General features: G+C 43.7%; 1 protein-coding gene across 1 annotated transcript; it reads right to left on the bottom strand.

Moving 5' to 3' along the window:
• Positions 1 to 3,387: 3,387 nt before the first annotated feature.
• SLC25A2 (solute carrier family 25 member 2) lies at positions 3,388 to 4,811 on the bottom strand. The gene has a single exon (XM_025388748.1). The coding sequence runs from the start codon at positions 4,616 to 4,618 to the stop codon at positions 3,713 to 3,715; it is 906 nt and encodes a 301-aa protein (XP_025244533.1). The 5' UTR covers positions 4,619 to 4,811; the 3' UTR covers positions 3,388 to 3,712.
• Between the last annotated feature and the right edge of the window lie 9,213 nt (positions 4,812 to 14,024).

Raw genomic sequence — 14,024 nt, forward strand, 5'->3', positions numbered from 1 at the left:
TTGGCTTTGACAATAGACCAAAAGGTGTAATAAATTACAGAAAAGATTTTTCAAAATTAAGGGACAAATTATGCTATGTGGAAGTGAAGAAAAATTTAAAATAAGGCTAGGCATCACAAAAATGATTTGATCAATTTAAATCTTAGAAACAAATATCATGGCACTAATTTAAAGAATACAAAAAGCCACAATACAAAAACACAATTAAGAGAAGGGGACAATCCCAGCACTTTGGGAGGCTGAGGTGGGCGAATCACATGAGGTCAGGAGTCTGAGACCAGACTGCCAACATGGTGAAACTCATGTCTCTATTAAAAATACAAAAATTAGCCGGGCATGGTGGCACATGCCTGTAATCCCAGGGATTACAGCTTGCCTTAGGTAGCTTGCCTTAGGGATTAATACTAGGGAGGCTGAGGCAGGAGAATTGCTTGAGCCCCGGTGGGGGCGGAGGTTGCAGTGAGTCGAGATCATGCCACTGCGCTCCAGCCTGGGTGACAGAGTGAGACTCCATCTCAAAACAAACAAACCAACAACAAAAAAAAGAGAAAGGGACAGTTCCTTAAATTCAGAGATTCCATCACTGATTACACACACACAATATATAAAATTTGGATTCCACTTTTTTCTTCTAAATTTTAGTTTAAAATATCACTCTTCTAACTATAGAACAAACATCTAGACTGTCAGATCCTTGAAGACAGAAACCAGATACCATTAGCGTCTGAATAGCCAGAGTTCAATACAATACATTGTAAATAGTGTGAGTTAAATAAGTATTATGTAGATAAACAATTTAGTGATAGAACCCTCAAATGTCTTTAAACACAGTATTTCAAATTACTATATTTTTGCTTCGAGATCTGAAATGATACAAGTTGTACCCAAATATTGAACCCTGAATTAAGCGAACAGGACACGAAAAAAATTCTTCTGACTTAGATTTCTATTCCTCACTCCCACCATTCTTACTTGCCACATACTATTTTTGTTGAAGGTATTGAGTTAAATCTTTAATGGATGACATGTAAGAAGGTATGCTGACAACAAAGCCAACTTAGACTAGCTCATGGGTGCCAGGCAGGGGGACGGTGGACTCTGAAATGATCCACTTCCTATTAAACGCCAGTCCCATTTTCTATTTAATATAGCCCTGCTCCAATGAAGCACCACTCCATAGCTACTGACCATTTAAGTATGGAATATATAACTTAAATCTATAAATAACTTTAAAGTATAAATATGATTTTCTTTTAAAGTAAAAGTAAATAAATAGAAGATCAGCCATAGCTCTGGAGCACACCAGGCCTGACACTGAGCCTTCCCTCCCCTAAATGTCCGCAGCAGCCCTTACTGGTCAGTATGTCATTTCCCTGACCATCTTGCTTCTGATACTAAGGCTAGAGTTACCACAGAGACTTCATAGATAGCAAAAAGCTTAAGGAAACAAAGTTTCCCACAGGAATTACATTGTGTCAAGTGATAAACACACATGGTACAGACTATTATTAAGACTGGTAGCCTTTTCAGCTTTAGGGGCTGCTTAAGAAAACTTGTTACTGAAAGAGACCCTGCTGGCAGTCTTGGAGCAACACAGAATGGTGGGGCTTACTTTAGTGGTGACAAGAATGACATGGCCAAAGAATAGTTGCTTATCTCCAAGTCTGTGGGGATCAGATAGATGATCTATGTTTTGGGGTGAGGAGTTGTTCTTTGTTTTGGAGGGGTTTTGACAGTGTACACATATATACATATGGTACATAGTTCAATAAAATTACTTTTCTTATGTTTCACTGCTTAGTCACACCCCATACACAGTTATCATTAAAATTTACTGATGGCCAGTACCAAATTTAGAAGACTCTAGCACTGTAAAGGCATGGGAAGGTATTATGGACCCCAAGGTAAACTTCAAAAAAGGTTGTCCCTAACATGTCTCACTGTGGAGTGAAAGCACTAAGTTCTGTCTAGTTCTACCTGAGAGTAGATGACTTTTACCCACAAGTATTGTTAGCAAACAGGGAACAAAACCTTCTCTTAGCTTAGTCACTTTCTGTTCCCCAGGAAGGTTTCTGGCTGATGGAGGCAGAAAGGACAGTGAGTGACCCAAAATGAATCAACAGTCTCTAAATGGGCCAATAGAACACCCTTGCATCCTACCCAGGCCAGGACCCAGAGACTGGAAGCTAAGAACTGTTATCAGCCACATGGGTCGTCATCAAAGCATAGGTGCCCAGCTCCTTCCTTAAACGAAAGCCCAGCTCCTTTGAGGGGGAGAAAGGAAGCTGGCGCAGGAAGGCTGTGTGGATTGCCCAAGGCCTGATGATACTCTAGACCATTCCTAACCATATAGGCAGAATGCAGAATATAATCCCACTTTGAAAATGGATAGCACTATTTTAAGGGTATTGTTTCTTGGGAAAATCCACAATGCTTACTCTGAAACTTTTAACTCAAGAATGTCAAAGCCACACCAGTATGCAGGTACCTTCTCCTCTTAAAAACATAGATGAGGCCAGGTGCCGTGGCTCACACCTGTAATCCCAGAACTTTGGGAGGTCAAGGCGGGTGGATCACCTGAGGTCAGAAGTTCATGATAAGCCTGGCCAACATGGCAAAACCCCATCTCTACTAAAAACACAAAAGTTAGCCAGGCGTGGTGGTGTGCACCTGTAGTCCCAGCTACTTGGAAGGCTGAGGTAGAAGAATCACTTGAACCCAGGCGGTGGAGGTTGCAGTGAGCCAAGATCGCGCCACTGCACTCCAGCCTGGGCAATAAGAATGAGACTCCATCTCAAAAAAAAAAAAACCAAGTGTATATATATAGAGAGAGAGACAGACAGACAGACAGAGAGCAAGAGATGAGTATTTTGGTTTTCAAGCACCAAATGAAGACTTTTCCAAACTTGAACCGCCTAATGAAGTGCACATGTTAAGTAGACTTTAAAAGAGATCCTGGCCAGGCGCAGTGTCTCATGCCTATAATCCTAGCACTTTGGGAGGCTGAGGTGGGTGGATCACCTGAGGTCAGAAGTTCGAGACCAGCCTGGCCAACACGGTGAAACCCCATCCCTACTAAAAATACAAAAATTAGCCAAGTGTGGTGGTGGGCACCTGTAATCCCAGCTACTCAGGGGGCTGAGGCAGGAGAATCGCTTGAACCAGGGAGGCGGAGGTTGCAGTGAGCCGAGATCACGCCACAGCACTCCAGCCTGGGTGACAGAGTGAGACTCCATCTCAAAAAAAAAAAAAAAGAGATCCTAAGCAATCATTCATACCTATCTTTACAAAATATGGTCAATTCTGGGTTTGGGGGGGGGTAATATTTAAGATTATACATAGAACCAAATTGTTTCACTCATGACATAGAATCATCCAAACTGCACGTACACAAAAATGGCTTTATGCAAAGGCCCTGACAGCGTGATATTTAGTTTTTCAGATTAGGTACACAGGGCCAACCAGCCCATCCTGTACATTCCAGCAAGTGCAAGAGCAGCAACTTTCCTATTTCAATACAATTATGGGCAGAAATTATATGATGTGAAATAGAGGCCCTTTCATAAAGTTAAGATTTAGGGTAGAAGAAGGGAAGATAGAACCAAAATTCCCATGAAGTCAAAATTCAGCATTGGTCTTGTATTCTGTTGAAACCTGTGATGAACTGTAGTACTCAAACTCACAGACTCAGATCCAGGTTCACCAAGACACTTCAGTATGCTTCCAACTGGCTCATCATCATCTTCCTGCTGTATTCATAGGCCACAAACAGTGCCCCATTGGCAGGGATTGCTCGAATCATAGTAGCTTTCAGTCCAGAATATAAGGCTACTATTCCTTCATTTCTCACAACACTTAAGAGAGTACCAATAAATCCTGCCTGTTTTCCATACATGGAAAGAACTTGAATTCTGGATTTAATACAATCCACTGGGAACACGACAAGCCAGAGGCAAATTCCAGCAACTCCACCACTTAACATCAAATGGACAGGGCCTAGTTCATCTTTTGATCTCCCTGATGCGAAAAACGATCGGCTCAGTTCATAGCCACCAAAGTAAAAGAAATAACCCGGTACTTCTTGAAGTAGAGTACTGGAGAGTCCATGGTAGAAGCCCAAGGGGCCATCCTTTTTAAGGATACCCTTCACGACAGACCAAATTGTATTATGGCTTTTTGCTATCTTCCCTGACATCTCCATTTCATACGTGGTCTGTAGCCGGCACTTCACAAGCTCAGTGGGGCAGAGAGCCAGCGCAGCAAATGCAGAGGCGAAGGACCCTGCGGTTGCAGTCTGGAGATCACTCAGCTTTGCCTGCTTGTCCATTCCAGCCACTTTCCTGACAAACTGCTGGCAGAACCCGTAGCACATGAAGAGGACCGAGTTTTCAGCAACGTAGGCCATAAGTGCCGGGCCAGTGCCCTTGTAGAAGCCCCTGAGACCCACTTGGGTGTACGTCTTCAGGAAGCAGTCGGTGAGGCCCTTGTACAGGTCGGGGAACGTCTGCATCTTCACTTTTATTGTGTCGAAGGGCTGCCCGGTCAGTACACACGCTGTCCCCCCTGCGGCCCCCGCTGTGAGGTCGATGGCGGCTTGGATGCCAGGACCGGACTTCATGTTCGCTCACTCATCTGAAGGTACCAGTGGAAGGCGACTAACTCCCCAGAGCATGGGACCGTCTTTTCACGTCCAGCCCGCAGCGAGCGCGGGGATTGGGGTTGGGGGTTGGGGGGTGGCTCTGCCGCCTGTTCTGGGCTCTCACCCCAGTGCGGGGGAGGCCGCTTAACCCCACGCTAGGCCGCGGGCCGCCCTCTCCCCGCGCACTGAAATAACCCCCAGCTGCCGGCCCCGCGCGCGGCTCACTAGCGTTCCTGTGGCTCCTGGCTCACTGGCGGGGCCCCCAGCCGCCTCCAGCCTGGACCCGCCATCCCTGCGCCCGCAGGCGGGGGACGCTGACCGAATAAATACTTTTGGTGTACTGCGACTGGGCGCAGTGGCTCACTCCTGTATCCCAGCACTTTGGGAGATGGAGGTGTTAGAATCGCTTGAACCCAGAAGATCGAGACCAGGCTGGGCAATATGGCAAGGCTCCATATCTACAAAAACAAACAAACGAACAAAAAACCCAGGCACGATGGCGCGCACCTGTGGTCCCAATTATCCAGGAGAATGAGGCGAGGATCACTTGAACCAGGGAGGTCGATGCTGCAGTGAGCTGTAATTTGCTACTGCACTCCAGGGTGGGCAACAGAGCGAGACTCCGTCTCAAAACAAAACCAAGGCCGGGCGCGGTGGCTCAAGCCTGTAATCCCAGCACTTTGGGAGGCCGAGACGGGCGGATCACGAGGTCAGGAGATCGAGACCATCCTGGCTAACACGGTGAAACCTCGTCTCTACTAAAAATACAAAAACTTAGCCGGGCGAGGTGGAGGACGCCTGTAGTCCCAGCTACTCGGGAGGCTGAGGCAGGAGAATGGCGTGAACCCGGGAGGCAGAGCTTGCAGTGAGCTGAGATCCGGCCACTGCACTCCAGCCTGGGCGACAGAGCGAGACTCCGTCTCAAAAAAAAAAAAAAAAAAAAAAACCAAAACCAAGAAAACATTTAAAGCTTTTCGATAAATTCTTGCAATTATGGCCAGAAACTCTAGACGCCGCTGTTCGACTGGCGGCAAAAGAAATACTGTCCTAATCAGCCAGCCCTGCTTCTTTTCTTTTCTGTTTTTGAGTCAGGGTCTCACTCCGTCGCCTAGGCTGGAGTTCAGTGGCGCTATCCCAGCTCACTGCAGCCCCAATCTCCCGGGATCAAAAGATCCTCTCATCTCAGCCTCCTGAGTAGCTGAGACTAGAAGGACTACAGACTTTCTAGTCTCCAGACCTGCAAGCCACCACATCTGGCTAAATTTGTATTGCACAGACAGGGTTTGCCATGTTGCCCAGGCTAGTCTCGAACTCCTGAGCTCAAGCAATCTACCCACTGGCCTACCAAAGTGCTGGGGATTACAAGCATGAACCACCGCACCCAGCCTGTCCCATGCTTCCTACCATGCAAAAAACAAAACCAAACAAACTGAAAAGAAGATGCCCTCACTTGAATGGAGCCTGAATTCAGAAGGTCAATCTACAGAAAAACTGCTTTAAAGTAGATAAAACAGGCCAGGTGCAGTGGCTCATGCCTGTAATCCCAACACTTGGAGGGGCTGTGGAGGGAGGATCATTTGAGCCTAGGAGTTCAAGACTAGCTTGGGCAGCAAAATGAGACCCCCGCCCCAGCCTACAAAAAATAAAGCAGAGAAGACAAACTATCAGAGGCGCTGGAACCAGAGCAACCCCATCTTGACTAGGGACTGAGTAAAATAAGGCCGAGACCTACTGGACTGCATTCCCAGGAAGATAGGCATTCTAAGTCACAGGATGAGATAGAAAGCCGGCACAAGATATGGGTCACAAAGACCTTGCTGATAAAACAGTTTTCAGTAAAGAAGCCAGCCAAATCCCACCAGAATCAAGATGGCGTAATAAGTGACCTCTGGTCGTCCTTACTGCTCATTATACGCCAATTATAATGCATTAGCATGCTAAAAGACATGCCCACCAACACCGTGACCACTTACAGATGCCATGGCAACAACAGGAAGTGACCCTATATGGTCTAAAAAGGGGGAGAAATCCTCATTTCCGGTAACTTTGGACCCCTTTCCCAGAAACCTCATGAATAATTCACCTCTTGTTTAGTTTATGTTCAATAAACAACTATAAGTATCCTTAGTCAAGTCGCCCAGGCTGCTGCTGTGCCTATGGAGTAGCCATTCTTTTGCTTCTTTACTTCTCTAATAAACTTGCTTTCACTTTACTCTATGAACTTGCCCCAAATTATTTCTTGCAGAGATCCAAGAACCATCTCTTGGGTCTGGATTGGGACCCCTTTCCAGTAACAAAACGATCTGAGGGTTGCTACATGAGACACAGTGACTGCTTTTGATCAGAAAACCCTCAGTGAGCTGCCCATGCTCCTCACTTTCCTGGGGGATGCGGAGAGGGGTAGGGCACTGTGGGAGTCCTTAGCCCTGGAGATGTGCTACTGCTTTCCTGCGGAGCTGGAGAAATGCTATCACATGGCAACATCCCCAAGGATCTGGGGTTGCAGCCCTGGGAACTGGTGGAACGAGAAGTCCTTATCATTTCTGAAGGTGGAACACAGCACTATAAAATCAACTTGGAAAATGGATAGTATTTATATACTGCATTGCTAAGAAACTTGACAGAAAAAAGCTGGGTGGCTCAGCACTGTGCTTTCTGAGTTTTGAGGTTCTCTTTGAGGACCCACACAGCCTCATGCAGAAGTAGAAATCTGTCGCTTATACACTGTTGGTGGGAAAGTAAAATAGTTCAACCCCTATGGAAAGCAGTATGGAGATTTCTCAAAGAACTAAAAATAGAACACCCATTCGACCCAGCAATCCCCTATTGGATATCTACCCAAAGGAAAAGAAATCATTTTATCAAAAAGACACCTGTGCCGGGGACAGTGACTCACACCTGTAATCCCAGAATTTTGGGAGCCCAAGCCAGGTGGATCACTTGAGCCCAGGAGCTCCAGACCTGCCTGGACAACATGGCAAAATGCCATCTCTACAAAAAAAAATACAAAAAGTAGCCGTGCATGGTGGCATGAACCTGTAGTGGCAGCTACACAGGAGGCTGAGATGGGAAGATTGACTGAGCTGAGGAGGTAGAGGCTGCAGTGAATTATGATCCAGCCTAGGTGGCAAAACAAGACCCCGTCTCAAAAAGCAAACAAACAAACAAACAAAAAACAGAAAACATCTACACTCATATGTTTATGGCAGCACTATTCATAATAAGAAAGTCACAGAATCAACGTAAGTGTTCGTCAATAGTTGATTGTATAAATGTGGTATATGTACACCATGGAATACTATGCAGCCATGAAAAAGAATGTAATCTTGTCCTTCACAACATGGATGGAGCTGGAGGCTGTTATTCTAAGTGAAATACCTTAGAACCAGAAAATCAAATACTGCATGTTCTCACTTATATAAGTGGGAGCTAAACAATGGGTACACAAAGACATAAAGATGGGAGTAACAGACACTGGGAACTGCAAAAGTGGGGAGGGTGGGAGGGATTGAGGGTTGAAAAGCTACCTGTTGGGTACTATGTTCACTATTTGGGTGATAGGTTCACTAGAAGCCCAGACCTCAGCATTACACAACATACCCATGAAACAAACCTGCACATGTACTCCTTGAATCTAAAATGAAATTAAATTTAAAAAGAAGTAGAAGTTCAGGATATAAATGACATGTCTAGCTTTCAAGGCAAGATGTTTTTTGGACATTAGTGAGGACACCACTGTCAGGACACACTTTTTCCTCCCAGATGTTTATAATCCCAGCATTGGAATGAATTCTCTCCAGGCTTACATTCCAAGCCGTAGTCGGCCATGGGTAGTAAAAACAAAATCTGGGGGGAGGAAAGTATGCTGAAAGCATTCTCTCTTTCATTTAGAAAACTTTTCTTGTCTAATTATCCTTGATTGTCAATTAAAAGTGAGGTACTTCAGAACAAAGGTCTCTGAGAAAATTTTTAAAAAAAAATTTTTTTAATGAGGTACTGAAAAGCAAATTGTGCATGAATAATTTGTCACCAGGTAGTGTTCACTGTGGTAAATAGTAACCTGGGCTTTTCTTTGGGAAATGCCCAAATGTCAACAGTTGCAATTCTTTTCTCTGGGACCACGTAGTTTCTTCAGAGAATGCTCTACCAATCTTGACTCCGTGTGCGTAGGGTGTGGTGGGGGAGAGGTAGGTTATAAACCTAGATACTGATTTAAAGAGAACAAGACAGGGGAAGAGGGGTGGCACACCTGGAGTAAATATATAGACTTTCACCTAATTTTTTCTTTATTTGATACTGTGCCTACTTTCTCTGAGTTTGGGCCTTCTTTGGTTCAATTTATCAAGAAAATAACATTTCCATCTTTCTGTGGGATGGAAAGAGTTATCTGGCTTCATAGAGCGGGATAGAGATCCTGGACACCCAACAACTCTGAACACAGACTTTAATGAATCTCACATCTCTAACCCTACACCTTCCCACCTTCCCTGGAATCTTCTGCTTGCAAAAATTTTGCCTCTTACAAGGCTCTATCAAGTGGGTTTGTCTCTCTTTGGCATAACTACTTGCAGACATTCAGCATGTAACTTTTTCTGATCTATGAATTCATTTATCATTTCTCTGTTTTGGCCTTCTGATAATGGGTTGACATCTCTCCCCACTGTTGTCTCATTTCCTATTGTCTTTGTCTTTAGAGGTTAACATCTTTTAAAAATCCTTTCTGTTGTTTTACTTAGCAGCCTCTTAGGTAAAGCAGAGAGGATGAGAACAATCTGCAATTTGAAAATATAAAACTTCATTAAGATTTTTAAATCCCTCATGTCATAGTTGAGGAATTTTTTTCTATGTTTTGATTTCACTCTCAGCAAAGGGAAGGGGGGAAAAGGGTTTTGTTTTGATTTGTCTTGCTCTGTTGCCCAGGCCAGAATGCAGTGGCACAATCGTGGCTCACTGTAGCCTCAACCTCTCAGGCTGAAGCAATCCTTCCATTTTAGCCTCCCAAGTAGCTAATGGTGCCAGAGGTGTGCACCATCACACCCAGCTAATTTTTTTATTTTTTGTAGAGATAGATTCTCACTATGTTTCCCAGGCTGGTCTCAAATTCCTGGGCTCAAGTGATCCTCCTGTCTCAGCCTCTCAAAGAGCTGGGATTACAGAAATAAGGCACTGCACTCAGCCCAGAAATTATTTAAATAATAACATATTTAGTAGATTTTGCCACAGTCACCTAATATAAATTAGAATTTTTCCTTTGAAGCTTCCTGTAGTCTAAAAATAAATACTAAATGGCAAATGAAACAGATATTTGGAAATGGTTTAGCCATTAGATGTAGACCTTAAGACAAAGGGAGCCCATTATATGTGTAATAAATATAAACAAGTACAAGGCATTCCAAGTCTAGTGACATGGCATATACTCTCTGCATTACTATTTCATTATGGAGAGAGCCTAAAACATATAATTAAGGTTATTTACTGTAAAAGTGTTATCTGAGTGAGATTTTAAAAATATTTTACATCTTTTATCTTTCATTGCAAATAAATGGATTAAGTTCTACATTGCTATTTTATCTTCTTTAGCTGTATGAACAGCCATGCTAGGCTATCTTTGCCTCCATAAAAAGCACTTCACTGCATTCCAACCTGGCTGACAGAGCAAAACAAGACAAAACAAAACCTTTTTTCCCCCTTCCCTTTTCTGAGAGTGAAATCAAAATATATGGATCCCATTGGGCTACAGTGCATGATGCACACATATTGCCAGTCTTTAAGCACGTTTCTGTGAGTGGAAAAATGCACTCAAGATGTTTTGCTTCTGTTCACAGCACAACAATCAACACAACAGACTTCTGTGACCAAAATGGATGGGGCTTTCTCCCCACACACTAAGCAAGCAATCAGTTCTACAGCAGACACCAGCTGGGTGTTTTCCAATCTAATTCCAACACTATCTACCTGAAGAAAGCATTAGATCCCACAGGGTAAGTGCTCAGTATCCAAGACTGCACCCCACCCCACCCCACTCCCACCTCAGACACCAGTCATAAGTCTGGGGCTCCAGAACTTCTGATAGACCAGCTTCATGTTGAGGTTGCTATTGCCCCTCTTTGGGTTTAATTCACTAGAGCTGCTCACAGGACTCAGGGAAACATGTTTACTGGTTTACTATAAAATATATTACAAAACGACACAGATGAAATGATGCATAAGGTGAGACACAGGCAAAGAGGCACAGAACTTCCATGCCTTCCCCAGGGTTCCATCCTCCAAGAACCTCCATGTGTTTAGCTATCAAACAGCTTGCTGAACCCAGGGTTTTTATGGAGGCTTCATTACACAAGAGTGGTTGATTGAATCATTGGCCAGTGGTGATCAACTTAACCTCCAGCCCCTCTCCCCTTTTCTAGAGGTTGATCTTAATCCTGCCTTGGTCTTTCTGACCACCAGAGCTCATCCTAAGGCTACCTAGGGGCTGCCAACCTTCAAGTCAATCATCAGCATAGAAAAAGACATCACTTTGGAGTTTCTAAGATTTTAGCAGTTGTATACCAGGAAACGAGTCAAAGACCAAATACATGTATCACAATATTACACTTTTCTTCACTTTGTCTCTCGGATCAAGAACACACAGAAATAACAATTGCTCCCACTTGATAGCAACACCCAGTATTATATCTTTTTTTTCTAGACACTTGTACCAGGGGACCAATATTAGATCTTGAATTTAAGAGTCGAAGGCTCTCCATGTACTAATTCCATCTACTCTTCTAACAAATTCTGCTTATTTTTTTCAAATGACATTTATGTACAGGCATTACTTATATACTTATGTGCAATAAATCACTCCCAAAACTTAGCGGCATTAAAACACAAAAAACATTTGTTATATCCCATAGTTTCTGTGTGTCCAAAATTCCAGAGTAGTTTCTCTCCATGTGCAGACCTGATTTCAAAGCCACTCTCACACTTTATATTTTTATGGCAGCACCTCCCTTCTAGATAGGCAGCAAAAATTTGTATTGGTTATCTGCTGCTGCATCAGAAATTACTCCAAAATGAAGTGAAATAAAAGAGCTACAAACATTTATATGTCATATAGTTTCTGTGGATCAGGAATTTAGGAGCAGCTTAGCTGGGTATTTCTCACTTCGGGGTCTCTCATGAGGTTTCAGTCAAGATGTCAGTTACAGTTTCAGTCATCTGAAGCCTTGACCAGAGGCTGAAAAATCTGATTCCAAGATGGATCACTCACATGTCTGGTAAGTTCTGCTGGCTGTTCACAAGAAGGCCTCAGTTTGTCACCACTTGGACCTCTCCAAAGAGTGTCCCCACAATATTGTGGCTGATTTCCCTTGGAGTGAGTGATCCAAGAGAGAGCAAGCAAAAGTCACGTCTTTTATGACTTCGCCTTGCAAGTCACAAATCATTATTTCTGCAATAGCTTATCGTTTACTCAGGACATTCCCCTTCAATGTAGGAGGGGACTATACAAGATTAATACCAGGAGGTAAGAATGAAATGGGAGCCATCTTGGAGGCTAGCTATCACAGTACCTGTGACCAAAAAAAAAAAAAAAAAAAAAAAATCTAAGAGAAGATTGTAGAGAGAATGTGGGAGATAATTTCCATGGAAGGGTCACTCTCAGGCTTCAGGTGAAGAGGAAGGATGGGCATTGAGTTGAGGACATGTAGGAAATGGAAGTAAATCCAGGAAATGTAGCTCTTGCCTAGAAAAGAATATCCCAATGATAAGGATACCCATGAAAAGTTACTTTTTCTGCTTAAGAATATGTTTTCTTTATAAGAAAAAAATGTTAGGATTGTATAAAAATATATCATAAATATTGATGGGGAAATGAGAGTTTTAATGGGACCAAGTGAATAAATGCATGAAGAGAAGAGCAAGAAATAAGCAAGAAAGGAGAAATGTTTTACCAGATAAGTGCTCCTTTCTTGCTTATTTCTTGCTCTTCTCTTCATGCGTTTATTGTCTAGTATTGACTTGGAATACGTGCACTTGGAAAGTCAATACTGGACTATTGTTTTGTTTTCAATTCTCTCATGTTAGTACAGTAAATTACTTTGTATTCTGAATTTAGCTGCTCATTTATGAAGGACAGAAAAGAAAGACATCTAATCTTTCCCCTTTGGCTCTTCTACAAGGAGATACAATATAGAAACCACATATGGCAATGGAAAGAACAGAATTTTTAAAAATGAATGTGCTACATTAACCATATGCCTGCTACATTAACCATATGCCTTATAGTAGCTAGTCAATGTACTAGCTACTATAAGAAAAAGAAACTGAAGCACAGATGTTAGAGAAATTTGAGGAATTAGAAGTACCTGAAAATGGCTGAATTGCGACACTGCCCCTGCAGTGGGCTTATTCTGGTGAGCATTTTTTTTTTTTTTTTTTTTTTTTCAGACGGAGTCTCGCTCTGTTGCCCAGGCTGGAGTGCAGTGGCCGGATCTCAGCTCACTGCAAGCTCCGCCTCCCGGGTTCACGCCATTCTCCTGCCTCAGCCTCCCGAGTAGCTGGGACTACAGGCGCCCGCCACCTCGCCCGGCTAGTTTTTTGTATTTTTTTAGTAGAGACGGGGTTTCACCGTGTCAGCCAGGATGGTCTCGATCTCCTGACCTCGTGATCCGCCCGTCTCGGCCTCCCAAAGTGCTGGGATTATAGGCTTGAGCCACCGCGCCCGGCCGAGCATTTTTTTTTTTTTTTTCCTGAGACATGGTCTTGCTCTGTTGCCCAGGCTGGAGTGCAACGGCCAGATCTTGGCTCACTGCAACCTCTGCCTCCCAGGTTTAAGCAATTGTTTCGCCTCAGCCTCCCAAGTAGCTGGGATTACAGGCACTCACCACCATGCCCAGCTAATTTTTTGTATTTTTAGTAGAGACAGGGTTTCACCATGTTGGCCAGGCTGATCTTGAACTCCTAGCCTCAAGTGATCTGCCTGCCTCGGCCTCCCAAAGTGCTGGGATTACAGGAGTGAGCCACTGCGCCCAGCCCTGCTGATCATTCTTCATAAAATGTACCTGAAATGAGATAAGTCTTTCTCACGAATAACAACCAAGGACTTCAGAATAGTGCTCTCTCAGGACATTGTCTCTTAAGGTAGAACACATTAAATGTGAAGCTTACTGAATGGGTCATATGTTTCAATAGCAACAGTAATTATGAAGAGACATATGGTGAGAAAAGCCAAGGCCTCATACATTTTGAAAAACTGTATGGCCTGGCCCGGTGGCTCACGCCTGTAATCCCAGCACTTTGGGAGGCCGAGGATCACGAGGTCAGGAGATTGAGACCATCCTGGCTAACACGGTGAAACCCCGTCTCTACTAAAAACATACAAAATTAGCCGGGCGTGGTGGCG

This window comes from Theropithecus gelada, chromosome 6 (assembly GCF_003255815.1).
Source record: "Theropithecus gelada isolate Dixy chromosome 6, Tgel_1.0, whole genome shotgun sequence".
NCBI lineage: Eukaryota > Metazoa > Chordata > Mammalia > Primates > Cercopithecidae > Theropithecus > Theropithecus gelada.

Coding starts and splice junctions, on each gene's coding strand:
- SLC25A2 (XM_025388748.1), bottom strand. CDS start 4,618: ATGAAGTCCGGTCCTGGCATCCAAGCCGCCATCGACCTCACAGCGGGG.